At 39.1% G+C, this 27666-nt stretch overlaps 4 protein-coding genes across 4 annotated transcripts; all 4 read left to right on the top strand.

Annotated features, from left to right (window-relative positions):
- The first annotated feature begins 340 nt into the window (after positions 1 to 340).
- hoxd11a (homeobox D11a) lies at positions 341 to 3463 on the top strand. The gene is made up of 2 exons (XM_079356902.1): positions 341 to 1049; positions 1666 to 3463. Exons 1-2 carry the CDS (start codon positions 452 to 454, stop codon positions 1899 to 1901), a joined length of 834 nt encoding a protein of 277 aa, XP_079213028.1. The 5' UTR covers positions 341 to 451; the 3' UTR covers positions 1902 to 3463.
- A 1681-nt stretch (positions 3464 to 5144) lies between these two features.
- On the top strand, positions 5145 to 7892 carry hoxd10a (homeobox D10a). Its single transcript, XM_079358314.1, has 2 exons — positions 5145 to 6536; positions 7249 to 7892. Exons 1-2 carry the CDS (start codon positions 5777 to 5779, stop codon positions 7521 to 7523), a joined length of 1035 nt encoding a protein of 344 aa, XP_079214440.1. The 5' UTR covers positions 5145 to 5776; the 3' UTR covers positions 7524 to 7892.
- Positions 7893 to 9511: 1619 nt separating this feature from the next.
- Positions 9512 to 11083, top strand: hoxd9a (homeobox D9a). The gene is made up of 2 exons (XM_079358220.1): positions 9512 to 10124; positions 10552 to 11083. Exons 1-2 carry the CDS (start codon positions 9569 to 9571, stop codon positions 10794 to 10796), a joined length of 801 nt encoding a protein of 266 aa, XP_079214346.1. The 5' UTR covers positions 9512 to 9568; the 3' UTR covers positions 10797 to 11083.
- A 12343-nt stretch (positions 11084 to 23426) lies between these two features.
- hoxd4a (homeobox D4a) lies at positions 23427 to 24834 on the top strand (the record flags this gene model as incomplete). Its single annotated transcript, XM_079358232.1, has 2 exons — positions 23427 to 24143; positions 24536 to 24834. Exons 1-2 carry the CDS (start codon positions 23672 to 23674, stop codon positions 24832 to 24834), a joined length of 771 nt encoding a protein of 256 aa, XP_079214358.1. The 5' UTR covers positions 23427 to 23671.
- Positions 24835 to 27666: the final 2832 nt, after the last annotated feature.

Below are 27666 nucleotides of genomic sequence, written 5' to 3'. Positions count from 1 at the left end.
GCTCCTATGCGCACACATGTATTGACTAATATGTCATTACGTGCCATTACACGACGAGGATGATGTTGCTGTAAAGCTTTCAATTAAATAGCCCAGCTCTAGTTCACAAATGTCTCTTATTTCCGTGAGCTACAGAGCAGAGAGGAAGAAGAGGAGTTTCCTCTGCAGCCAGGGAACCAATGGAGTCTCTCGCATGCGCTCACATGAGTTTCTCCGGACAGTTTTTAATGACTGATATTGATGTATGGTAATTTCTTGGCTGGATCACATGACACAATTACCTCAAGAATCGATCAAGATGTATTGCAGGTCTGCCCACGGTTCCGATTTTTTCTCCCTGGCGGGGTCTCTGCACGCGCCTGTGATGCTATAGATGGACAAAGTTTAACACAGTTGAGCTGCCAAATCTTTTTCTCCTCTGTTGCACTGAGGAAAAAGGGGGAGAAAAGATATGACGGAGTACGAGGATCGCAGCTGTGCGTCAAATATGTATCTACCGAGCTGTACTTATTACGTTTCGACGCCTGATTTTACATCAGTCTCCTCCTTTTTACCACAGAACACTTCGTGTCAAATAAATTTCCCCTATTCTCCTAACATCGGGCAGGTCCAACCTGTCCGAGAGGTTGCGTTCAGGGATTATGGACTGGACCATCCTAGCAAATGGCACTACAGGGGCAATTACGCGTCTTACTACTCAGCGGACGAGATAATGCACCGGGACTTGATCCAGTCTTCCAGCAGCAGCAACAGGGCGGATGTGATTTTCAAAAACGAGTCCTTGTACGGCCACCACGGAGGCGCGAGCTCGCCTTGCAGCTTCTTCACGGGGGTCGGTCGGAACGGGGTTCTTCCTCAGGGCTTCGACCAGTTTTTGGACACTCCTAACTCGGAAAAGTCCGGCGCGGAGCTCCCCAAACAAAAGACAGAATCTGCTTCAAATAACAATCAGACTGAGACCAAACTGGAGGAAAAAAACGCGGACCCGAGCGCGAGCGTGGACGAGGACTGCTCATCCTCCAACTGCGGGGACAAAAACAACCAACAGAGTAAGTGTTTTCTTCTTTGTCTTTGTTATAAGGTGTGCAACACAGACAATAGAGTGTCTCCTTCACATTATGTCCGGCAGCATGGCCGTGAAGGGTTATGTGACTCTTTATAAGCATGCAAAAGCTTTTATATCCCTATAAGATCTACTTTACGCTTGTAAAGGTATTTACAATGGGAAACTGTTACGGTTTAAAGATTGCCTTGAGTCTAATAACAATACGGTGTTGTTGGAATTGATTTGTGTTGATAGAGATTATGATGAAGTTAGAAAACGTTTGATTATAGTGGATTTTATTGGATAATAATAAACGTTTTGCAAATGTAATAAAATAGATTGAGAAAATGCACGATATAAAAACATGAGTTTGTCCATATGTGCATTTCTTTGCATAAACATCTGTACATTACAAGTAGGTTTTGATGCAAATAGTTTTATTTTCACTTTTAGTGCGTGTTAATACGTGTAGGCCTGTCTATGTGAGAGAGAGACCGTGTAAAAGGCCTTTGTGCACAAACCCACGAACACATACCATGAATGAATTTGCCTTCAATGTCTTTAAAAGCACCAGAATCACCAGGACAACATTTTCCCACTTTTCTTTTGTCCCTTTGCAGGTTCATCTACCAAGTCCAGGAAGAAGAGGTGTCCTTACTCAAAATTCCAGATCCGAGAACTTGAACGAGAGTTTTTCTTCAACGTGTACATTAACAAAGAGAAACGTCTGCAGCTGTCCCGGATGTTAAACCTGTCTGATCGACAGGTGAAGATTTGGTTTCAGAACAGAAGGATGAAAGAGAAAAAGCTGAACCGCGACCGTCTACAGTATTTCACTGGGAATCCTTTATTCTGATACCTCACACACACACACACACACACACACACACACACACACACACACACACACACACACACACACACACACACAGTTGAAAATAGGAGCTATGCACACCTTGTTTTAGAGACTGGTCACCTGTGCACATTTGAACCCTGAGCATCATGTTTGAACTGTTGTTCGCCCTAAAAAGAAATCTGACATTTGGAAACAAGTACTTTGACAAAAATAATCCTGCATTTATTTATTTAAGGTCACTTATTTTCGCTCTTTTAGCAAAATACTCCAGCAAAGCGCGAGCCGTGCTTTGAAATTATTATATAAAATATATAGGCTTCTTCATAGTGTAATAATGTCGATTTAAACGCATGTATAGCGAATGCACGTTGGGCTGTGGAAAAAAATAGACTCAAGAAATGTTTTATCATAGTCACGAAACTTGTCACATGAACTTAACCAAGTCCTGTAGGAATTACACGAGAAAAGGGGGGATTTCTTCCCTGCTAAAGATTTATGAATGGCGGAATTTGGCGCTTGCAGGCCTCAATGTTCCCCTTATTTCCCTTGCTTTCAAGCACTGGGCTGTTTACTAAACCTTGAACCGTCTAGACAGTACAATAAAGCGAGCAGTAAATGTCTAAATAGGGGGCTATTGGACTTTGGTGTCCCAACCCCCAGACCACAAGAAGACTGATTTTCCTTCCTGTGTTCAAGTGGATTGCCTCCAGGCTACAAATGTTTGGAGGATTTCGTGGATTTTTTCCCCATATCCAGTTTTTTATTCCGCTATTTTCAGTAGATTTTTGCAGCACTACGTTCGCTATTTTATCTTTGGAAACGATGGAGGATATTCGAATAAGAGCAATATAAAGGAATGGGTAATTTGTGTAATCTTAATCTTCTTCCTTGTATTCTTTATAAGCTGTGTAGCTTTTGTGAATCTGCATTTAAGATTTAAACTTTTGCCAAAATAAAAGCACGTTTCCATCTTTAATTGATGCAGATGGAACGTTTCCGTCTATGTGCTGCTCCACACACTGTATGCTACTAATCAGGCTTTATCTCAGCAGTTGTTGTTTTTTTTTTTAATCTCTGTGCTATTTCTGGCCCCATCAGGGATGCAGGGTAAATAAATGCATTGATTGCTCACAAACAGTCGCTCGATTGGTCAATCGTGATTATATTTTGTGCTTAAAACCTGTGCAGCAATAATTACACTTCTCGTTTCAGCTTCCTATTTGAGGAAAAAAAAAGTTCAGAGCGGGGTTAATGTTTACTTAATTTCAAATGTATCACATCTACAGTTATTTCCCACGAAGGCAGTGAGATAACTGGGGTTTCATTAAGCGTTTAATTGGGTTGTCATCATGTCCTGCAGTGAGAGGACATTACCCACTGTGTGGAGTGTTTTCTTTGATACTCTCTGTATCCACATGAGGGCACACTTGCTACTTTCACTGTTACTGGAAATACAGAGTTGAGCAAAATTTAACATTCCTCACCCTGCCTGCTTGGGAAAAATCTGTTGAAGAATAATCCTTTCAGAATCAGATTTAGACTCATTAATAATGCAATTTTAGTTGCACCCATTATAATTTGTGTTTCAAAAGAATTTAAACTCTTTATTTTTTTTAAATCATGAAACCATTCAACAGTGCCGCATGCAGATTCTGTGCGGAACAAACTATTGGAAACACATATTGCATACCATTGTTTTTTTAACCTCAGTGTCAAATTGAATTGATGCAACCTCAATCTGCAATATATTCAAATGTTCAAACGTTAATAAATGACGAGTCAGAATGAACCCAATTCTCCTCTTCCTGAACCTTCACAGTGCAGACTTTGATGTTCACCTGAAGGCCCATCACATCCAGGCCACTCAAATCTGTTGTGTAGAGTCAACATATCACGACGTTGTGATAGAAATATGCGTTTTCCCTTTTCATTTCATTTAGTGTCTGGATAACTGTAAATACTAAATTACTGTATGTTTGCGTGAGTCAATTTGTTAATTAAGTAACTGTAGTTCCAAAATTCAGTTAGCCTATACAATGCAGATTTAACCTTTTAGTTTCGTCGTAAACTGCAACACGGTAAACTAAATCGGTGCTCTGTCCAACAAAGTCCTCTCTTGTATTTAATATTCTAAATTCTCCGAAGACATTATTGTTATTATTATTATTTATAATAATATTATTATGGTACTAACATACACGAATATATTCTGTTTGTAGACATTTTTGATTTTATCTGATTTTAAACTGATTCTGATTCTGGATCTTCAAGTATTTTTTTTTATTTTGTTCCGTGCGTTATAAATAAAAAAAATGCTAAACAGTCCAAGAATTATTTAAAAAAGAGTCTTTCTCTTTAAGATCTCTTTCAAAGATGTCATTTTCTTTATTTAAAGTGACCGTGTTGTAATGAGGAATTTATTTTGTCTATTCTGTTGGTTGGAGTTATTCTAACAGTATTTTGTTCTTTGTGATTTTCGTCATTTTGTGGTGATTTGCATTCTACAAACTCTTATTTACAACCAACTGTAAATATCATGAATAGAATCTTCAAGAATAGAATCTTTAACCTTCTCATCCAAGGTGTTTAATTGTTCTAAGTTTGTTGCATTAATACCAAAGATTTAATTATTTAATGCTGCTTTTTGCACGTATTGTGCACAGATTCCCATTTTTTTGTCAATTGATGGCACATTGTTTTTCTACAGTGTTTTTATTTTCAGTCTCACAGGCACACTTGTATCTTTCACACCTTCGCCCTTCTTGCAGACAAAAACAATGGAGCACCGAGCAAAATAATCTTCACACAGTGTAGAAAACAAATGCAGGTTTTTATTTTGAACTGTTCATTGAACATTGACGTTGCCTGTGTTGAAATGTAAATAAAGATGTTGTGCTTAATATGTGCAAAAAATAAAGGATCATTTTCTATTTCTGTTACGTGCACTTCATTTACAAAACAAAGCTTTAAGGAAAATATTTTGACCTTCATATTTGTTTCTTTATTTACAATGAATTAGTGATCAACAAACCTGCAGTTTATAATATCGGCGAATGACAAACCTGCTTTAAACTTCATAAATATCTAATTCAAATATTCAGATATCTCACAGGATAAACAATCCATGGACTGTTTTTAAGTGGTTTGTTCCTGTTAAATTACAAAAATTGAAAAGAGAAAATACTATTTAAAAAAATCCAACTCTTACACTGGATTGATTAATTCCTAAAGCAGAACAATATGTTAATATTCTAACATCTTTGTGTTTTTGTTCCCTTAAATATATAGGTGAAACAACAGTTCATATGGTATACTTTGCTGTGGAGTGGAGTGAATCATTTCTTGTCAATAAAAGCCTTAAATTGAAAAGGAATTGTAATACATTCAAATTAAAAGGGCAGTTGTCGCCAATGCGTCATTTAGGCAGCATTTTACGCACACACACATAATCACTCCCATATTCAGTCTGTCTTCAAGACAAAGAAAAGTAGTCCTTTCAAGCATTGTACACACAAATAGATTATTCAATCAAACGGGTGTTCTATCAGAAGACGCTTGAATATAATTTAATGACAATCTCATCCTGCAAACGTAATATTTTCGGATTAGTTGATCAACCTCAGACTCGACTGTCTGCATGAGTTTTTAAAACAATTTCAAGTCCGTGTCGTAGGTGTCGCTGTTGACCACGTCTGCCTCCGCAGTGTTAGCGCGTGCAAAGGAGAGGAGGCTGCGTCTCAAGGCCATTTTCAAATCTCATTGGTGGGCTTGTCATGTGGTCGGGAGGCATCCTGACTTCCACTGGAGATTGTTTCACCTAGATATGTCAGCTTCCAAAGGACATCTCTCTCCTCTAAAGAACTTAACCCCCCAAAATGTCCTTCCCCAGTAGCTCACCTGCAGCCAATACGTTTCTTGTGGACTCTTTGATTGGCGCGTGCAGGACAGACAGCTTTTACTCCGGCAGCAGCAGCATGTACATGCCTTCCACAGCAGACATGGGAACTTACGGAATGCAAACCTGTGGACTCCTGTCGTCTTTCGGCAAAAGAGGAGAGGTCAACCACCAAACCGTGGGCATGAATGTCCACCAGTACATACCTCAGATAGATAACTGGACCGATCCGAGCAGACCGTGCAGGATAGAGGGGTCCAGTCAGATGTCAAACTGTACATTTTCTCAGAGCATAAAAGAGGAGAGTAATTGCTGCATGTATTCTGATAAGAGAGTGCAAAAAGTCAGCTCTTCAGAGGTCTATTCTAATGTTATTCCTGAATCTGATGGCCCAGAGATCCCGGTTCCGGGCTATTTCAGACTGAGTCAAACTTACGCGAACGGGAAGCACCAGGAAAACTACCACCATGCGCCGCCGAGTCCAAACCCAACACTCATGCAGCTCAGCCGAGTCATACCGAAACCACAGCCCCTCTCTTCTTCGTCGTCCTCCTCCTCTGGGTCTTCTAATTTTGCAGACGTTGAAAAGAAAAGTGAAGAAATTCCGCAGAACTCCGACACCTCAATGACGCCGGTCCAAGCCGAAAGCCCGGATCCTTCGAAGTCCAACTCCGTGGAAAAGATATGTACCATGGACGCGTCTGTGTCCAGTCCTGAGCTTCTGCAGCAGGAAGGGAAAGGTGGGTTGGCAACACAATGAAAGCTTTTATCTTGTGGCGCTGCTGCAGTGAAGGCTCCAGCATCATAAAAGCAAGAATAAAACACAAACAACCCTACAGTCGTAATGTTTAATGAGAGGCTTTCTCAGGTTGCAGGAATAGGCAGCAGAGAATGGCTTTACCATGCAACATGAGCAGTGTTTGCCTCTATTTACATGTAATTAACATGCTTTATTTTTTTTTACACAGTTCTCTTAATATTTGTGCACATACATGTTTATAATACAAGAATTTAATGTATTTATGTTGATGTTACATTTGGTGCGTAAAATCAAAATATAATCCCTCAGGATCTGGTGTAGCCTATTTGCAGCTGTGTTGCTTGGAGGATATATTTTAACCACAAAAGTTGTCCAATCACTGGATCTAAAATTACATTTCTGATTACAAGATTTAGAATTTTAATAACATGTTAAATGTGAATGCAGTCTAGAAATAACCACATTTTTTACATGTTTTAAGCAATACATGTGTTTTGGACTGCGCTTTGATCAGCTCGGGGTTAGTGTTAGCTTAGACCTTACTAATAACACCCCCACCATGCAATTTAATCCGGGAAACTTTCAGATTGTGCGTTATTGTGCCCAGAAGTTAAATCCAAAATCAGATTGTGAGATTTTCTTTCAAGTAAAAAATGTAATGCTGATTATGTTTCTGATTTGAATCCTTGCAGATTGTAAGATTGACCCACCAACCAGTAACTGGCTCACAGCAAAGAGTGGCAGGAAGAAAAGGTGTCCCTACACAAAGCACCAGACCTTGGAGTTGGAAAAGGAGTTTCTGTTCAATATGTATCTGACCCGAGAGCGCCGCCTAGAGATCAGCCGGGGCGTCAACCTGACCGACAGGCAGGTCAAGATCTGGTTTCAGAACCGCAGGATGAAGCTGAAGAAGATGAGCAGGGAAAACCGCATCCGTGAACTCACCTCAAACCTCACCTTCTCGTGAGCTGGCATGAATCTGTGGTTAGCTGTCTTTTTGTTTTAGATTCAGTTTAATGCTTAAATGGCATTGGACGTTTATCCTCAATTTCAAGGAAACTGTGACTATATATAGAAGGTATTTTTGGGGTGTGACGTCGTGTAAGTGTGTTTTATTTTTACCACAGGGTTTCACTTTTTGGTCTTAAATTATTGGGGACGCAGATGCGTCTCCTTTGCCAGTATGAATATTCTGTTATGTCGTCATACAAGTACATGTATTATCGTGTAGTTCACCATTTGTTTTACAGTGTAAGCGCAAACCATTTGCTCTCTAGTGGCATGTTTCTCTGGGCCTTTAAAAAGTGGCGGCAAAACAATGTTAATCTGTGAAATTCTTGCATGTTTGTGGCATGTATCTTGCAATAAATTGTCAAATACTATTGCTTTGTATCATTTACTGTATTCTATCCATTTACTTTTTAAATGTCCAAATGAAGACTATTCTCTGACGCAGGCAGTTAGTCTGTTTAAAACTCTTACTGAGGGAGGGAAAAGTGTATTAGAACATTACTTTTTACAGCGAGAAAAGAAGTGTTGTTCCAAAACAATATGTCCAACATCTTTCACGTTAAAAAAAACAAAAACAAAACTTTACATTATTTTACTGAAGAAGAGCCTGAACGCGTAATGACTTGACGTATTCTGTTCGAAGATTTACGCACGACGTTTTAGACTTTTGATAAGATTGAATTAATCTGTTAAATTAAAAATATTCCAAATCTCCCTCAAGTCTTAACTCATATACAGATTGAGACAAGACTTCAATGAGGTGCCAACAAATAAGCCTGAGAGTTTATCAATCGTGGTTGTCTGTTTTCAAAGAGACTTGGAGAGACGAAGATGCTGTAATCAAATCAATATGCAGTTGCTGTTTATTTCCAGGCCCTTACGTGATTAAACTAAATGTTTATGAAGACCAGACGGCTTAAGTTATGTTCAAGCACAAATTCACATGCATTTCCTCCTTCCTTCCCGAGCGACGCGGGCCTCTGTGGCCACGTTGCATTTATTTTCCTTGTACAGAAAAAAAAAACCGTCTTGCATTATAATAATCTGTGGTAAAAATGACAACAGTCTGTCTGGCCCACTCTGCAGAATTGTCCTAAATCCTGACTATTTACCTTGAACTATATGCCTCTTTTTCTGAAATTGAAGGTCAACAACCTTCAAAACCGTTAAAAGTGAAGAAAATGTATCTTTAAAAAAAACAAACAGTGAATCACATTTAAATGATGCATTTCAGGCAGCAGTACACAGATGGTCTTTCCTTCTCCGAGCCTTTTCTTTTATTGACGGCATGTATATATAATCACACGCACCTCATAAAACATTTATTGATACATAAAGACATTATTGCTCTCCTTTGAATGAACACAATCATTTCACAACTAGCGTTTCCGGCTTGGCTTTTAAAAATTAAACCCAACCCAGAAAATATGTTTCCTCGCCGAATATTAACAATGGATCCGCCACGTTATGAACGGAAATGGCTTCTGTTCCTTTACAACATGTTATTACATTTATTTTACGAGGACTCTGTTAAGTCTATAAACCATTTTACAAGCAATGGGGGCATCGGAACGATATTAGAAGAGTTTTTCCTCAAACACAAGGATGCAGGGAGTCCGTGTTTGTGGGGGGTGGGTGGGGGGGGGGGGAGATTGTCCCCTTTTTGTGCTGCTTGTATTGTTGCAACGTCCTGTAGCCCTTACGTATGTGAGAAACAAAAAAAGGATCGTTTGTGTTCTTTGAGCGCATATTTTCTCCCTGCAGTCACATCTGATAAGGCTTTTTATTATTTGTGGAATGAAAATCTAAATTAAACCTGACGAAAAAAAGTAGAGAGCATGGGGCAGGATTGATTTACTCGCTGTATTGGTAAATATGACCACGTGATCCATGTAACCAATCCCTGTAGATGCAGGCCAAGCAAAAATACTATGATTGTTCATAGAGGGAAGCTTCTCGTAACAGTGCAAGCCTTATTATAAGAGTAGGAAGAGATGAAAAATGTCTTCCAGTGGTACTCTTAGTAACTGCTATGTGGACGCGTTAATGGGGCAGGAGCCGGAGGATGTGTACGGTGCCCGCTTTCTTCAGCCTCCACACATGGTGACCCCGAGGCCGTCAGGTGCCGGGGACAACGCAGACTTCTCCTCCTGCAATTTTGCACCAAAGTCAGCCGTTTTCTCTTCGTCTTGGTCCTCGGTTCACCCGCAGGGGATTTATCATCCGTATGTGCACCACCACCACCACCACCAGTCCCACCTCCCCGCCTCGGACGGCAGATATGTCGGCGTCCGCTCCTGGATGGACCCTATCTCCAACCACGTTTCTTTTTCCGGATTTCACTCCAGCAGTCGCTCGTACGGGACAAAACCAAACCTCTTGCCACCGAAATCTACCGAGTGCGACTCTTTGGAGGCAGAATCTCGTCCGCAGAGTGGCGAATTCGCGCACGGAGGAGTATCGGAGTGTCCAGAAAAGTCGAGCAAAGAGCACAGTGGAAGTGAGCTTTCGAGCCACAGCGAGTCCAAAGACGAGAAACAACAACAACTTGACCCAAGTAAGTAAACTAAATCCTGATTTACAACCCTAAGAACAGTATGAGCTGGGTGCGTAAAACTGGAGCTTTTACTAACCTATAAAAGTGTCTCGTACTATGTAGCGACTCGAGGAAAACCCGCCCTGGAAAGGTTATTACAGGGGGACCCTAAACTTTTTAATGTCACAGGACACCTCAGATAGATACACTTTACTTTGTGTACATTCAATTCAATCTTTATTGCCTTTATTTTCTATCCTTCAAAAAGAAAACACATCTTTATTGTAAATTAAAGTACTGTTTTGTTTTGTTCAATCAAATCATTGTCCTCAAAGGTCCCAGCAACCCATTCACCCCCACCCCCTCATTTATTTAACCCATTAAAGTTAGAAATTAAAAACATTCCCAGCACATGTGTCTTTACTTTATATGTGTCTTCTTTTTCCAGACAACCCTGCAGCAAACTGGATCCATGCGCGTTCCACGAGAAAGAAGCGCTGCCCGTACACCAAATATCAGACTTTAGAGCTGGAGAAAGAGTTCCTCTACAACATGTATCTGACCAGAGACCGACGCTACGAAGTGGCCCGCATCCTCAGTTTAACCGAGAGACAAGTGAAGATCTGGTTCCAGAACAGGAGGATGAAGATGAAGAAGATGAACAGAGAGAGAGGCAGCAAGGATCACTTATGAAACCTCTCCTGTGTTTGAAACCATCTGGACAATTCTTTTTTTGGTAGGAACCACGGTAGTCATTTTTTCATTTTATTAGACACTCCATAATTTTACGTGTCAGAGTCATTACTTGTTAACTAAATAGAGACAGTCTGCCAACGAAGCATCTGAGTCTGTTTTCTAACTTTACAGAACCACACCCCGGGATGTTCATGCGGTGTGTCTTTTGTTTTTAACATTACGCATAGAAAGTTTCTGTGTAGACTTTTGCTTTTATATTTGGTAAGAATTGTATATAAAACGCTTTCCAAACTAAATACTTGACTTCTGTCTCTGTCGGTATGCCAATGAACCAGTTTGACTAACATTTCATCGACAACATTGTGTTAAGCTGAAAGAAGGCGTGTGTTTTCTTTACACGACTTTGGCTAAAACACACGATCAGCTTTTGCTGTAATGTAAATGTTTTCCCAAAACCTCCTTTAACCGTTATTTTCTGGTTGGCTATAATTGTGGAATTATTTATGTTGAGTATCTTTAAAATCAAAGCCTTATTTTCAGGGAAATTGCCTCCGCGGCCAAAACAAATAGAAATACAAAGCAACACAAAACTGATCCAATAATGTTCGTCTTTCACAGCTGAATTCTTTTATTTAACAATAGAATTTATGGCCAGGGATTTACAAGATTAAACACGCATTTAACATTTAAATTGGGTCATACATAGGAAGCTGTTGAATTTAACGTTAAAAAAACAACTCATCTGAAATTTAGAGGAACATGTAATAAAGTGTTTACGATTGGGAGAGGTGTTGTAGCGGATTTCCAATTTATTGTCCAACTTGTACGCATAATGACTTTAAAGCAGGAAGAACCTTGGTCCAATAAAGCTATAGAAATGGCTAGACGTCTGGCCTAAATGACTTTATGAGCCTGGTCAGTAATTACGCTCTCCTTTGAAACCCCCATCTCCTTCTCGGGCGTTTGTGTCTGTTGCTGACCAACAGAATGTGGACACTTTCCGCAGGGTGTCTGCTCGATGGATTGTTTCAGAGGAAATCACCCCAACCTTAATGGTCACGTTTATTCATCAACTGCACTTCCCACAGATGAGGGGAAAAAACGTCACTTTGACTGGTGTCTGATACTGTGATTTAGTTTCAATTTATTTCATTTTGAAATGTAAAGATAGGCCTTGTGTAATTTGTATATTGAACAAGGCTATACTTTGATGAAAAGACATGTGAATATATTTGTCAATATATATATTGATTCTAAACAAAATAAAGAAATGAAAACTTTGTCAACGTAAAATTTAAAAAAAAACTGTAAAGACAGCTTATGTTTACCTCAGCTGTAGGCTCTGGGATGAGTAATAAGAGCGCTAGAGGGCGGTGTTGTTCTTTTACTCTGATTCACAGCAGTTCATCCACAGCTGGAGCATATAGACAAACACATGAACCAAACCTTATATGTGGGTTTGTTGATTTAAATAAAAGAATACACATGTTCTTTTGAGGACTAAATGATACTTGATATCCATGAATGTCTTTTACAGACTCAAACTTCGAGTCTTCGATTTGGGATCATCAAAGTTGGGCATTCTATATTTCGTTTTAGGATATTTGAAATTGCGATACTGAGATGTTTTTTTTTTTTTTTTTGGTGAGTTTCATGATCTTTTACAAATCAAGCTAAACAGATTTAGAAAATTAGAATCAAGTTTTAATTGTTTAATCATTCAGATTATCATAACAAATAATCTTCTGACTAATTTGTATCCGCGAATCGTAATAGGCCCTCGCCTATTGAATGAATTTTAGCTGATTTCTAGCAGTCTACTTATAGGTTTTTCTGAAGCCACGATCAGGCTCCTTTTATTCATTTACAGCACAGAAGAATATGAAAGCCAGTTTTTTGTTTTTTTTCCTTCAGCTGCCCATCCTACTTTACATAACGCATGTTGGTAGCCTATTTTAAATGTTGTGTAATGGGGTTATAAAAGACGGATGTAAGACTAATCATTTTTCTAACCTCGGTCGTGTTTTTTGTAATTAGATGCTGTGATGCAACCTGGCTGTTTTATAATCATTTCCATGAACAAAGGGCACCTTTTTGTCCTTTCATGGGACCTTTAAAATAGACTAGTGAGTTCGTTTCTCCTTTCAGGTACTACAGCCTAAAACCCTTATTTACAATTAATAAACACAACTGTAACTGTGCAATAAACTAAACAATAATAATAGATTTACAACGATAAAAAAAAAAAAAGTCTGCACCCAAAACACGAACCCTGTGAAGACAAGTTTCCATTAGCCACATTAGCCCACATCAAGCTCTAGGCTGAACATTATTTATTGCTAATAACTTGTAGTTGAAAACAGATAAGAGCCTTGAACAACACAGGACTCCAGTTTGACAAATTAGATGGAAAAACTAGCTTTAAAGCATTCTTTTCTTCTTCTTTTTCAATCTGGTGACTTGGTGAGTTTAAATTTAGTCTGCAGAAGGACAGTATTCTTTGTAACTCTGGTCCCGAGCAGATAATGGCGGCACTACTTCAGACGTAGCCATCAAAAGTGATTATTGGCAATATATTTTGTGTGTGTGTGTGTGTGTGTGTGTGTGTGTGTGTGTGTGTGTGTGTGTGTGTGTGTGTGTGTGTGTGTGTGTGTGTGTGTGTGTGTGTGTGTGTGTGTGTGTGTGTGTGTGTGTGTGTGTGTGTGTGTGTGTGTGTGTGTGTGTGTGTGTGTGTGTGTGTGTGTGTGTGTGTGTTTATTTAACCAAACACTGGCATCCAAAAGCAGCATCACAAGAACACACAGGATAAAGACAAAACTTATCCAACAGGAGAAGATATTGAATTGTTTGCGCGCTCATCTGACTCCTTGTGTTGACGGCCTTCGCTGGCAACTATGATATGACTGTCACGGCGGATAACTAGTCACCAGTAGCCTAATGGACACATTCATCTTCTGTAAACCCACTGATACCCATGCACAAACTGGGTGTTCTTTGATATTGACAAAGATACGATTGAGTTTGGGGAATTTCTGTCAACATTTCAATCTCCACGCAGTAATAAAAGCACGTGCTTTTTCGTCACAGGCATAGCCAGCTCCTGTCATTAGTCTCAGTCACGTTACTCCAGTATTAAGTTTGTAGCTCTTTGTAGTCTGCAAGCACACAACAGTGTCCAGTGTTGTTCATGTGGAGATTAACACTTTGATATTCTCGAATGTATCTACAAATTAAAATGTATTATTATTATTATTATTATTATTAGCTGAGAAAAGGAGCCGTGCATGTGTGTGTGCGTGTCTTTCCACCTATACATGGTCAGTTGTGACGTCACATTCTAAAGTTTTTTTGAGTGTTCTTCAGCCTTTCACCAGAGAGGAACAAGTTAACGCAATAAGGGAGCTTAAATATAAGAACGATGAATTAAGACGGTGTTTAAATAATCATCACATTGTCCTAATCATTTAAGAAAACAAGATATCATTAGTGGTGTACTATAATAGCGTGTTGGTACATTGATGGCGTTCTTTATTGAGCCATGGTGAACATATCCTTAGTCATATTATATTTAATTTCTCGACAAATGCACTTCACACAGCCTCTTTGATTCTTATGTCTGAATAGTCGTGCACTTAATGTCAAACACTTCTAGTTCAACAAACAGTTATCGAACAGACGTGATGCAAAACAAATGTATGTCCTTAATTTAATATTAATGTCCTTAAAGTGTAGCACATATTGGCCTGCAGAATTAACGAAATTGAGGCCCCGAAATAGACTAACAATGAGAGCTAAGAATAGTTTATTTCAATTTTTCTTTTAACAAAAATTAAAATGGTCGTTGTTAGATAAAACTCCGAAAAACCACCAGTAACTCACGGCAGTGGCTCAGTCCGTATAGGGACTTGTGTATCCGGAGGGTCGCCGGTTCAAGTTCCATTAATTTCAGAAATTATGGAGGTTGGTCTGGTAGCTGTAGAGGTGCCAGACCACTTCTGGAGCACTGTCGAGGTGCCTTTGAGCCCTTGGTGCCAGAGGTATCCTTGAGCAAGGCACCGAACCCCCACAGCAGGAGGCACTTCCAGAGGGGCACTCTGACATCTCTCTATTAATGCATGTCTTGCTTGTGCCTGAGTGTGTGTGTGCAATTTCCCCTGCGGGGATTAATAAAGTATAAAATAAATAAATGAAGTTCACATATCAACGGTAGAAAGTACATTTAGTCTTTCAATTTGTTGGATGAATAACTTATTATTGAATTTAGCTGCAACCATATTTTATCCATATGTTCTCAATTAGATAGACTGTGACACAGAAAAGTGTCCATCAGACTGATCATTTCTAAATATCAAGACATGCTGCAGTGATGGTTGCAGCATCTATATTAGTCTGAAGCTGCAGCTGCATGTGTGTATGGTTGATACATAAACTCCTCCTTGCGACCATCTTTTGTCAGGTGTATAATATCAGTCCATTTAAAACTTCGGCAGCCATCCTTGAATAAAAAAAAACAAAAGAAATTACCAATTCAAATGTATAACGTCCTAAATGAACAACAGACCTCTATCAATGTTTCGTTCAGGTTTAATTGCTAGATCTAACTTGTTTTTTTGTGCTACTCTTCTTAACAGTCAGTTATAGCACACGTGTTGTCTCTAAAGAAAGGACACGACGAGCTGAGCTCGCTCGGTTTTCTTTGACCGCTTGGCTTCTCCATCATTTATCCACTCACAAGCACTGGTCCACTACAATAAAACACACAAAAGCTGTGCAAGCTTCCTGTGCAACATTGCGCCTTTGTACCAGAAATAGTAATAGAATAATATTCTATGATATAAATGCACAGAGAATCCTCAAGCTTACAGAGACTGTAAAGCATATTTTTTTGTCAACTGGTGACCTTGTCCAAATGGCTGAACTGGAGTACAGACTATCAATGATGCCTTACGTGAGGCAAACAAATCATGACCTTTTGCATTATACTCGTATATGGTTATACACACACACACACACACACACACACACACACACACACACACACACACACACACACACACTTCTCTCTGTAAGACAGGAAACCAGAGACAGAGCATGGCCGGACTATAAATCGCACAGTGCTGACTCTGGCACGCCACCAGATGAACCAGACAGATATGAAATAAATTCCTCTCGCTGCAGACATGCACACATGGACGAGACAGCATCTGCATTATATGGCTTCCATAGCGTGAATATTTCTAATATCTGCTTATTGTAATAAATTAGCGCCATGTCCCGTTATGTGCATAACAACAGATCTTATGCCGTGAGAAAAAAATGATTAGTATTCACTGCAGCAAGAGAAAAAAAATCTGAAACCTATTTTGTATGGTTTACTCAAAAAAATGGGCACCAAAACGAAGAGGCCTAGGTTGAATATGTAGGCAAAGCTTTAAAAATATATTTTATATTTCATACAACAGCCTATATTATAGGCATAACATATTATTTCGTGCGTTGACTGTTCATTTAAAACACAATAAACACGAGCATCAAAATGAGATATCTGAAAAAACTAACGCCAAGTTTGGTTGTCTGTTCGTTTGTACAAAGAAAATAATAAACATGTCTGAAAATAAAGTTTTTGGTGCAGCAAAGTGTCATAGGCTACTTTCCACATAGTCTCCTTTTAGTAAAAACCAAGCAAAAATTGCGTCATCGTGATTATATTTACATGTTTTACTGAAGAATAGATTTTTATGTGCTAAAATCTTCTTCTAACTTGCATTATGACGAGTCTAAGCCATTCAGATTTCAAGTCTTTCACATTAAGATATACATTTTATGAAGCGCAATCATAACAAAGGTCTCTTGTTTTCCTCCAGGGCATACGGAGGGGCTGCTGCCTTTATGTTCAGAGATGGGGAGAATTGCTGCAGTCGAAATTCCTTTTTTGTGAGGGGACAATTTACAGCTCCGTAATAGACCTTTTTATGTGCCTCCATCGCCTGTCATTGGATGCCACTGGTCATGTGTGAGGGTAAACGTCTTCATGGCTCTTTTCCTGATTTCCCAGGCGATTTTTTTCTCCCATTGCATTCTGCGTGTATGGTGTTCAAACTGATACTTCACGGTCTGCGTTCCTTAAAAAAAAATAGCTTTCCTCTCACAAACGTCTGATCAGCGCATATTTTGCATCACTTAGCTGCTTATTCTGCTGGATGCCAGGAGGAGCGGTTCAACTTTTCTCCATGTCTGACCTCTTCATCCTCACAGCAGCTCCCTCTCTGCACACCCTTATCAGAATGCACTGCAGATGTGAAAATCGAAGAATGCAAATGGATTACCTCCGGGCTTTAGGTAAGATTTTTGCGTCAAAACAGACTTCATTAAGTCGTATTTGTCCGCATGTGAACTTTGACAGCTTCCTGTTTCATTAGTCATGTAAATTAGCAGCAGGTTGATGAGTCCCGGATAATTTGGTCATCTAATGTCTTGCTAGATGCATGCCGTTGTATAGATTTTATACTTTGGATGTAAAAAAAAAAAAAGAAAACAAAAACATGTGGTGTTCCCATAGTATTGATGGAAATGTCCCTTCAAAGCTAAAGCTAATATTTTTCAAGAAATAATCAACAAGGTTATCAAATTGTTTAATGTGACCTGTGAATGTAATCATTAAGGCTCATATTCTCTATTTCAAGATAATCCTGCAGATGTATAGCTTTTATATGAAGTAATTGAGGATTGTATGGTCTGATAAGGTTGTGCTGATGCAGAAAAAAATAATTCCACTATAATTCGAAGTCAGCTTCAACCAAACCCTCTTTTAACTTTCATGTCTTAAGCTGCATTCAGCTTATTGCTATTCAAAAATATTGTTTTATATCCTAATTCTATCAGATGTTCCTAAATACCTTAACTTAAAGCCCTCATCTCTCCTTTACTTGAAAATGTGTATTTTTTTCTGAACCCCTATTATGTTCTCTCATATTGTTTAATTCCCAAAGTGCTGCTTTATTATAAACATCGAACAAATTTGTTTTTTATATTCCACATGTGCAAGCTTGACATAAAAGGAGAGTTTTCATAGCTTGTGTTTCGGTGCCTGCATGGGTCTGGGGCCAACTGAACAAAGACAGTATTTCACTGTGGCCTGACAGGCAGCTGCGAAAGTATTTACAGCCTTACTGCAATGCGGCAAAATGGACTCTACAACACAGAACTGACTAAAGCCCCAGAGTCACACTGGACTCATTTTGTGTCATTTTGTTAACAAACAGTATAACTTAAATATTCTCTGTATATGTTTGATATATATATATATTTTATTATGATTAATTTCTGACCTCAGGCCCTGCACACATTTGAACAGATAACAGATCTTGGGGATAGATGCGGTTTCCCTCTTTACATCCTCGTTAAAGACTCCTCCCACATTTAGACAAGTCTAATGTTAAGGTCTTTATAGTGACAATTTAGGAACACAAAAAGTGTTCTTTTTAAACTACACGCTGATAAAACGGCTCTCCTTTTTTTTGTTGGTATTACTTAGGCCTAAAGCTTTTTTTCAAGTGTTTCCAAATTTGATAAAATGACCGTTTTTATGTTTTGTTTTAGTTTTACTAACACTTCTATTTTTGAGAAACAGTTGAATGTCTTTACCAGCTTAATGCTCCCAAATAAAAATGCACTGCAAAGCAAGCAGTTGTTTACACCACACTTAATATTCAGCTTACGTTCGTTTTAATTCCAAACGTAAAGGGAAACAAAACCTGCAAAAGGCTTTTAGGTTATTCTTGAACCATTATTTGAAAGTAATTCACTTAAACCGAGTTTTGCATCGACCCTCCAAACAACTGGTCTTTAATGACCTTGAATGAAACAATTACATAGCCTAACTCAACGTTTGACTTATCAATGACCTGAATGTTTTCTGTCTGAGAACTCATCTCTATGAATACTTGGAATCAAAATGATGAGGTCAAATTTCTTGTCAGCGAAGATGGACATTTTTTGCAGTGGAAAAAGGGGGGAGGTCGTTAAAATGCCAGCAGAAGGCGCTGTTGCCCAACAGTCAGCCTTCCTGCACCTTCAGCAGCTTTTACCGGCAGGATCCTGGGCGTGATTACTGGCTGAGGCGGTAGTCACATGACATGGTTCAATTTTGAAAATGGATTCAGGAGAAACGTAGGACAACATCTTCAGTTGTTGTCACCGGTTTCAGAGTTGAAATACAATAATAACTTTTTTTTGTGGCAGCTTTCAAAACAAATGTTTACAAATTGCTTCTGCGTTCTTCTTGCGTTTAACTCTATTCTAAATAAGTGTAGTGATCATATCATATGTATTACGGTATAAAATCACGATAGTAATTGCAGTAGTTGTTTCCTGTATTTATACAATCAGTTAAGCGGTTGCTCTTATTGGCTTCCACTTGAGTTAGAGCTATTTAACTTTATTTACACCTACTTTTTTAACATTATACAGATCATGAGTAGTAGCCTAAGAGTAAAATATTGAGCATTACTTCCTTGTCATGATGATGTCAGAGAAGTGTGGTTCTGTAGAGGATGGTAAAACTGAAGCAGAAATAATTACAGGGGTAAATGCTTTTTTTTTTAGAAGACACTAAAACATATTCATATCTGCAGCTAGCTTCTTTAACATCCAGGAGGCCCAAAAGGGAACTTACACCAAAATGATCTCGAGGGGAATCACTTTTTTATGAGAAAGTGCATGTAATGAGTGTTAAAGCGCCTATATTTATCATACCTGCCCTGCATTAGTGCAGCAGACCCAACCTCAACGTCATCATCTCTGCGGTTTGCACAGGAAAGGAGGGGCTGGGTGAGCATGGTGCACCCTGGGACAGGCCCGGATGACTGAATGACATCAGTCTTATTGTGTCAGCTTCACTGAGGAGAAACATTTGATCTATAAACGAAGAAGTGATGCATATCTGAGCTTTTTGACACCCTCCCCCCTACACACACACACACACACACACACTGTAAACAGGTGTGTGGTTTGTGTGTGCATGTGCCTATAAACCCATTAGAATAATTGGAAAAGGTCACAGACCGTTTACCAAATTATGATTTGAGATTAAAATGTGGCTGTTCGTTTAAGTATTTCAACAAAAGTAAAGGTGCAAGGATACTGCTTGCCAAAATAAGGCACGTTTCATTGTTACCCACTTCACTTAGTTCCCAATCCCCTCACGACAGTTAAACCCCCCAGCTTCCTCCTTTCTACGACTTTTCCTCCGTGCACATCAGCGTAATCGCCGTTATTGAGTAAGTGCAACTTTGAGGATTATTTATGGGTCTGTGCGCGTCTGTGAGTGGCTGTTAGGAAACACGTGACGCCATTAAAGTTTGTTTTATGGCCCGGGACTTGACAAGCCAAAATATAATTCTCATTGTGTATTAGTAAGGTGGTCCAGATGGCTCGGAATAGAGCTTGTATTGGACGTGAAGCTGCTGGCTGCACCTTCAGGTGGACTTTCCCCTCCGCGTGGACGTGTTTGTTTCACGGTGTGCCATGTGTTGCGGTCTCTGTGGTAAGCTGGGGTTATCATTATGCTCGCGCTATGGGCGTGTGATGTCACGCGCTCAGTGCTTATGCTATGGCGTTCCCTGACTCTAAAAGCGGCGACAGTGCGCCAGGACCTTCATATCTACGGTCTATGGTCAGGACGAGCACAGATAGATGGAGGTTGAACTGTTTGTAACTAATTTAGTGTTCATCTTGACAGAGCTGGGGTTTGTTTAAGGGCTTTCAACACTCAGCGATGCTTGCTTTGATGACATTGTTGTTTAATGCCTTAATATAAAGTTAGCCTATTTAAAGCTTTGGACTTCTTGTTAGGAGGCACAAAAATCAACATGCAACCAAATACCAGCAAACAAAATCGGTTTTAAATGTTGAAGGATTATAAAAAAAACCAATATTTTACGTTTATGTTGCATAGGCCTATAGTTGCAACCCAGCGTCTGTTCAAAATGTTTTATTTATTATTCGTTTGCTCTTAAACGTTAGCTTCACCTTTAACCCCATTCAAATAACTAACTATTTTGAACCTAATTTAAGATGAGAGAATGAAATCTGTTTGCTCCTTTTCACATTATGGGGCAGCGTCTTTGTTCAGCGAAGGCCTGCATGATTTCAATGCTGCAGGCCTTTGAAATATTATCAATAAATATTTGTTCATTTCGTCTCGAATTGTTCAATAAGATTACCCTTGGTAGTATAATTTGATTTGATGCTGAACATGTAATTTTAACTTGTTTTTTTTTTTTTTTTTAATCAGAGAAAAGGAAAATATTTTTCTTAAATCGATAATTAGATTAGAAAGGCCTCGTGCTTTTTTCTGTGGCTCTCAAACGCAAAATGTGAGCTTTTTATGCACTAAATGATCGTCCATAGAATGAAAAAGGAGTGGAGCAGAGGTGGCTAGCCTTTGGTTTAACACAAGCTGGCAGGAAACGCTGACTTTATCATTCTTTTGTTGTGATTCTCGGCTTTGACCCGTCTGAAGGACTACAGGGCAAGGTGACAGACAGGTCAGTCTGTCTAATGCCGACATGTGAAGTGCAAGAACGAATTCTTCGACAATTTCATTTATACAAGTGCATTGAACGAACAAGTGAGACTATGGATCAAATGTTAGTGCAGCGATATGAACTCATCTTAAATTAAGAAAATATGCATTAACAAACTTTTCTTTTTTTATATGTAACTGTGCAGGGCCTGTTATTTAATTTGTGGAGCTGGACATGTTACTGCACCCAACTCAGTATTTTCAAATGACAAAACTTTATAAATCAATCACTAAGTCAAATATATTTTTTTATTCTTAATAAAGATGAAAACCTGAGCTGTAATATAAACCCTGAGATTACAATTTCATCTTCAAATTTAACTCAAGGTGTCCTGTATGTAAAAATAATAGAACTTTTTATTTTCATCAAACTCTGAGAGCTTTACTTGTTTGGGTGGAATTCTATGAGCCAAATAAGATAAGGAGATGTATGTTTGAATATTAGCTATTCCTTATACTTTTATAAAATAACTGCTAACACCATGTCTACTCCCCGCTTTAATTCCTTTGTATAGGTCTTTTTTAGAAAAAGTTGCAGTAGGCTAGAGCCTTCATGGTGGTGTGGTTAATGGCTGACAAGGGATTGGTAAACTTTTGCACCCTTTGAGCTGTCACCAGCACTGAAAATAATTGAACTTTTTGATAAGTTTCTAAATGATTTAGTTTGACCTCGGTGGCCCCGCAACCTCATCTTGGGCTGTGATTAACAGCCTGTAATCTGCTAATGATTTGAGAACCTTCTGGACACACCTCATCTTTGATAAGTCAAAGTTGGTAACATATATTTTTTTTATTAATTAAAGGGATGTGTTAGGTTATTTATGGCCCTATGCTGTTTTGTCATTGTTGCATTTTGCTTTTCCTGCAGATGTATAGCTATCATGTGTCTCTAGTCTTACATAATTCTCTCTTTTTTGGAAAAGCATGGATTGAGGTTAAATTTGAAGCTTCTCTGTCTTTAAGAACCAACAACAGAAATTCCTAAAACCCCAAAACAAGGCGAATCTCTAACCAGAGAACCTAAATGTGAAGAAAACCATCATCAGGTAGAAAATTCTTCTACGAAAAAACTGTCCAACAGAAAAAAAAAGTCAACCAGTTAATTGATGTGACTGGGATTTATTTCTGAATGCATTTTAGCTCAATTTATCACTTTGTTTCTGTAATGTACTGCTCCATGCTGAGTCCCTCTGGAAAATAGTGTTTGGCTGAATCACTCCAAAGAAATAAATTCCTTTTGTTATACTGTAGGGCTAAAAATGACCTTTGTCGCTTGCCGTCGTCTATATATACCCTGTAGAACCGAATTTGTGTGATAAAACCTGAGTCACAGATTCGATTCTAGGGGAGTATATGGTCGATGAAAAAACTTCGATTTATTGACTCATTGCCTGTTTATTGGGTGTTTGATGTGCTGTCAGGTGTTACAGTGGCAGTTCTCCGTTATGAATGAATGATAGTAAATCTGACAGCTCACACTTCTCTGGAAGGGCTCAGGGCAGGTTGAAACCCGAGAGACTTTGTAGCAACCTGACACAAAATGTTTCCAATAAACATCATTCAGACCTAGCCTGCGTTTCTGTGTATGTTTAAGTGAAATATAAAGTGGATTTAGTAAAAGAACCCAAGCCACAGCACACTCCAGCTGCAGCTTTTTTTTCCTCCTGTGGCTCGTTTGTGTCTCCACATTATTGATTCCCAGAGGCTGCTGCATGCTGCTGCTGGCCAATGGGCTCTTGAGACAGATTTTTTTTTCTTCAAATGGATGGGAGCAGATGAAGGGATGAGATTCGTGTAACTTTTGGATGACCCCTTCTTGACAAAGACAGTGTCCATCAATTGTCCTCAGTCATTATTCGCTGCTTTTATGCCTCGGGGCTTTTTGTAGCTTTTGTTGCTCTCTCTGTTGAACACCATGGCTGCAGTTTAAACCTTCAGAAACAGAAATATTTTCATTATGTGGATGAAAGTCCCACACAAACCACCAAATGTTATCTCTTTCTTGTTTATATAATTGTTTGATCAAATGTTAGAGGAAGGTGAAGAAAAACTTTTTTTGTGCGTTGGTTTTTCGGCTGTCGTTTTAAACTCTAAGCTGCTCGCAGATGTTTCAGGGAAGTATCTGATTTTTTTTCCTCTCCAGGGTCTAATTTTGTTCCATATGAAGTCTGATAAAATTGCTTTTAGTTGTATGTTTACCCGTGTATGGACCAGCATCACCTCCATTGGCCGATCTGGTCACATGGTTCGCTAACTTTATTCAGTTGACACCAAGTAGGAGGGCTTTATGGAGGGAGGAAAAAAAGACAACTCGAGAAAAATTAGTATTTTCTATCTTCAGAAATTAATGGCCATGAGTTCGTTTATGGTGAACTCTAAGTATGTGGATCCCAAATTTCCTCCGTGCGAGGAATATTCACAAAATAACTATATACCTGATCAGGGCTCGGACTACTACAGTCCATCGCAGGACTCAGAGTTTCAGCATCCAGGGATCTACCCCCGGTCAAACTACACGGAGCAGCCCTTCAGCTGCAGCACTGTGCCGGACTCTGGCGTGCAGCCGCCCCGGGGTCATGTGCAAGACAGATCCGGCCACTCGAGCCCTTTTGGCGGACAGACTGAGCAGGGGCCCCCCGTGCAAGTTGCCGGACCCCGGACTTGTGGACAGCAGCAAAACACAAAGAGCCAAAATGGGATACAAGCCAAGCAGCCTGCAGTAGTTTACCCCTGGATGAAGAAAGTCCACGTAACTACTGGTAAGACTTCCTCCCCTTCTTTTTTCTTTACTTGTGGATCAGCTGACTTTAAAAAAATCACTCAGAGCAATATTTATGAGTCTTTTAAAGGCCTCGCCAATTACACAAGTCATAAATTTTTATAGCTCAGGAAATAGGCCGCTAGGTGAGCGCCTGAAAGCTACTGAAAACACTTATTGACCGACTGTAACGGCGCTTAAATCTACTGCAAAACTGTTTAAACCCAGTTAAAATCAGCAATCACTTCCTTATATTACTTGCTCATGGATTTCCTTCAAGTTTCGACGCCAAGAGTTTGGATGAAGACTTTCTTGTTCTGTTTTTGCATGTAAGTTGATTCTACCCATTTGCTGACTTTGTTTCTGTTTGTGTTTTGCTTTCTTTCACAAAAGTGAACCCGGACTACACAGGACCCGAGCCCAAGCGGTCCAGGACAGCTTATACCCGGCAGCAGGTTTTAGAGCTGGAGAAGGAGTTTCATTTTAACAGGTATCTAACCAGGCGGCGGAGGATCGAGATCGCCCACACTCTTTGTCTGTCCGAAAGGCAGATCAAAATCTGGTTCCAGAACAGACGTATGAAATGGAAAAAAGATCACAAACTGCCCAACACCAAGGGCAGATCAACACCAGCTTCCAGTCATCTGCAGAGCATGCAAAAGGACAACCAGACTGATATCACAGCATTATAAGAGAGGAAAAGATTAGGAGTGAACTGTACATAAAAATGACAGAGGGTTGCATCTGACTTTTGCATGGACTGATGTCGTTTTTTGTTTTTTTCATTTTTAGTATTTTTTTATTATTAATATTATTATTTAACAAACATGACCCCAGCAGTGTTTCCTCAAGACTGAGTCAGAAAATTAATCAGTCCTGAGATTTGTGAGTTGAGCCTTTTATTTGTTCTAATTTCGTCAAAAAAAAGGCTCCAAAAAACCTTGAAACATTTATTTTTCGTTTTCCTCTTCCCTTTTTGACTTTTTTTTTGGACGTAACACCCTGAGGACATCGAATGAGCACCCACGGCTGATTTCATGGATTTAAACGAAATGTTTCTGCTCCTCTCACGTGGACTCTGGTCTCAAGATTGTATTCAGAACAGGGAAGCCCCTCGTTCAAATTTACACACACTCACACATTTTTGTTTATTCAAAGAAGTCACATTTAACGCACAATATTAGCCTACATAAATATATACTTGAAGGAAACATTATTTCCGCACAGCACGCCTAAGACACAACCTTCTTTCGTGAAGAATACAAAAATCCCTCTTAAATCTTCCTCGTTCGCGGTTCTTTGTGGATCGTTTGTTTTAACTTATTTTGTACATTAAAGCTTTGATTTTTTTTCATAGCCGAGATATATTTCCCCAAAAAGCAAGACATTCCTGTGTGCATACTCATCTGAGTGCCCTTATAAATCTCTCTGACACCTTTGTAAACAGTGTACATGCCATCTGAAACTAATATAAAACATCATTTGTTCCTGCATGGCACCAGATTGATATTGGATGTTTCTCATCGGAAATAATCAAACCATGGACATTTTTAGGAGTATTTGTTTATTTCTCTTAATATGACTTTTCTACATTATTTATTTGTTTAAAAACGTGTACATTTTCGTATAGCACACATACAAATTTAATTAAAAAAAACTATTCGTTAAATTTTAATTAATCTAAAATATGTTTGAACTTTTGTGCATTATTCGCATGTTGTATGCAACGTTTTAGTCTTAGTTCATGTGGGAATCTTCCAGTTTTTCATTGACACCGAGCTAACCGAGGGGGGCTTTCACGTCACGTTTCAAGACAGATATTTCTTTATTTTAGACCTTCATTGTCTCTCGGAACAAAACGAAAAGGCCCAGAAGCCCTTCTTCTTCTTGTATACGTGGAGGTCTTCTTTCTGAAGTCTTCTCCATGAGAGGCTTGAAAAGGTATTTGAAGCGAAGGTCGACAAAGCAGCAGCGGCAGGTTCATCCAGGGGACACATTTCAGCCGCGAGGACTGACCCTTACACCCCTGACCCGCCGGACAGGCAGCATTTTCTCTCCCATGCGCTGCAAGCTTTTCTCTTGAGGCTTTTTCCATACTTAAAAGACTAAAGTATTCAAAGCACGATTCAGGGTTTGAATTCCACCGTTTTACACGTGTTTAAACAGTATTTAAATAAGACGAAGCCCCCAAAAAGGTTCTGATTGTGCATTTGTCTCCTCATGTCAATATGCAATCTTTTTGGTTTTATTTTTGTACATGCTTTCTATCTTGTATTGTGCATTGAAATGCGAGAAGTATATTGGAAAAAATAAAGATTTCTACTGAATATGCATTCAAATGGTTCCAAACTTTGCACTTTATGGGGTTTTTGTTAGTTTTTTTTCGAATGTTCGGAGAATGGTTTACGTTTGGGAACATTTATTCCCCCGGATCACTGAGCCATACAATTCTCTAAACGCTAAAAAATAGTTTTTAAAAACTTTTTTTTTTTCTTGTTGCTCCTCGGGGCATTCTATTTGCCCAGTCCACAAAAGGTTCACTTTTGGTGAGAAAGGTTTTGTTCTTTTCTTGTGAAGGGCCATATGGAGGACCCACAGCCCCCTTTTTTTACAAAACATCCACAAATGCACCAAATGTGCGCTGCATGGGCAAAGTCAGCCTCTTCTCTTGACAAACATGTTATTTTCCAAACTAAATCCACTATGTTCACAATAAGTGCATTATATATTTTTAAAACATTTAAAAGAAATATATACCCAAGCGGATCTTTTTTTTTTCATGTATTAACTCTTTCGAAAAGGGAGCATAAGTGCGTAAACGCACTGTGAGCTCTTTGTGGAGCTGATAAAAAAAAAACGTAACATGACCTCTAACAAGACTTTTTACAGAGTAAAAAATAGTTGATATACTAATCTTTAATATACAAATTAAACACAACTGAAGATAATTGGCTACGTAGATTCAAACTAAACAAGTCTTCAAGGTTGTTGGACCAAAAAAACAGATGACGCCACATTTATCAGTCACTGTTTTGGCATATAGGCATACACACTCATACATTGCTTAAATATACAACATGCACTTACATTACAATGTAGATTTAATATTAAACCCCTTCGTGCTCCTCAAGCTCTGCCTTTATTGAATCTGACCCCCTGCAACAGTGACCCCCGACCCTCCACGAACACACATCAGCTCAGATACAAACAAACGTCGTCATAAACGGACATGTGGAAAGACAATCTTCAGTCACTCAGGACTGTTTTCATCCTCACTGACACATGTGTGATCCCAGCAGGGCTCGCGCTCAGTTTGAGGCGTGCACGGACTGTATACAGTGTGTGTGGTGTGTGTGTGTGTGTGTGTGTGTGTGTAGCCTATGATATAGATTCAGAGAGAAGCTAAGACAAAGTGATGCTACCAATCCAGCATCCTGCCATGAGTGATGTACACAAAGATGCTGAAGAAAAGATGGGGGGGGGGGGGGTGTTTTAGCACAATTGGGCACTTAATCTATCTAATA

Source organism: Symphodus melops (genome assembly GCF_947650265.1).
Source record: "Symphodus melops genome assembly, chromosome: 12".
NCBI lineage: Eukaryota > Metazoa > Chordata > Actinopteri > Labriformes > Labridae > Symphodus > Symphodus melops.
This window is presented reverse-complemented; position numbering and strand designations above follow the sequence as displayed.

Excerpts from the sequence above, each read along its gene's own strand:
- hoxd9a (XM_079358220.1), top strand. The coding sequence starts at position 9,569 with ATGTCTTCCAGTGGTACTCTTAGTAACTGCTATGTGGACGCGTTAATG. Across the intron at positions 10,125-10,551 it reads ACAACAACAACTTGACCCAA|ACAACCCTGCAGCAAACTGG; the intron begins GTAAGTAAACTA and ends TTCTTTTTCCAG.
- hoxd10a (XM_079358314.1), top strand. The coding sequence starts at position 5,777 with ATGTCCTTCCCCAGTAGCTCACCTGCAGCCAATACGTTTCTTGTGGAC. Across the intron at positions 6,537-7,248 it reads TCTGCAGCAGGAAGGGAAAG|ATTGTAAGATTGACCCACCA; the intron begins GTGGGTTGGCAA and ends GAATCCTTGCAG.
- hoxd11a (XM_079356902.1), top strand. The coding sequence starts at position 452 with ATGACGGAGTACGAGGATCGCAGCTGTGCGTCAAATATGTATCTACCG. Across the intron at positions 1,050-1,665 it reads GGACAAAAACAACCAACAGA|GTTCATCTACCAAGTCCAGG; the intron begins GTAAGTGTTTTC and ends GTCCCTTTGCAG.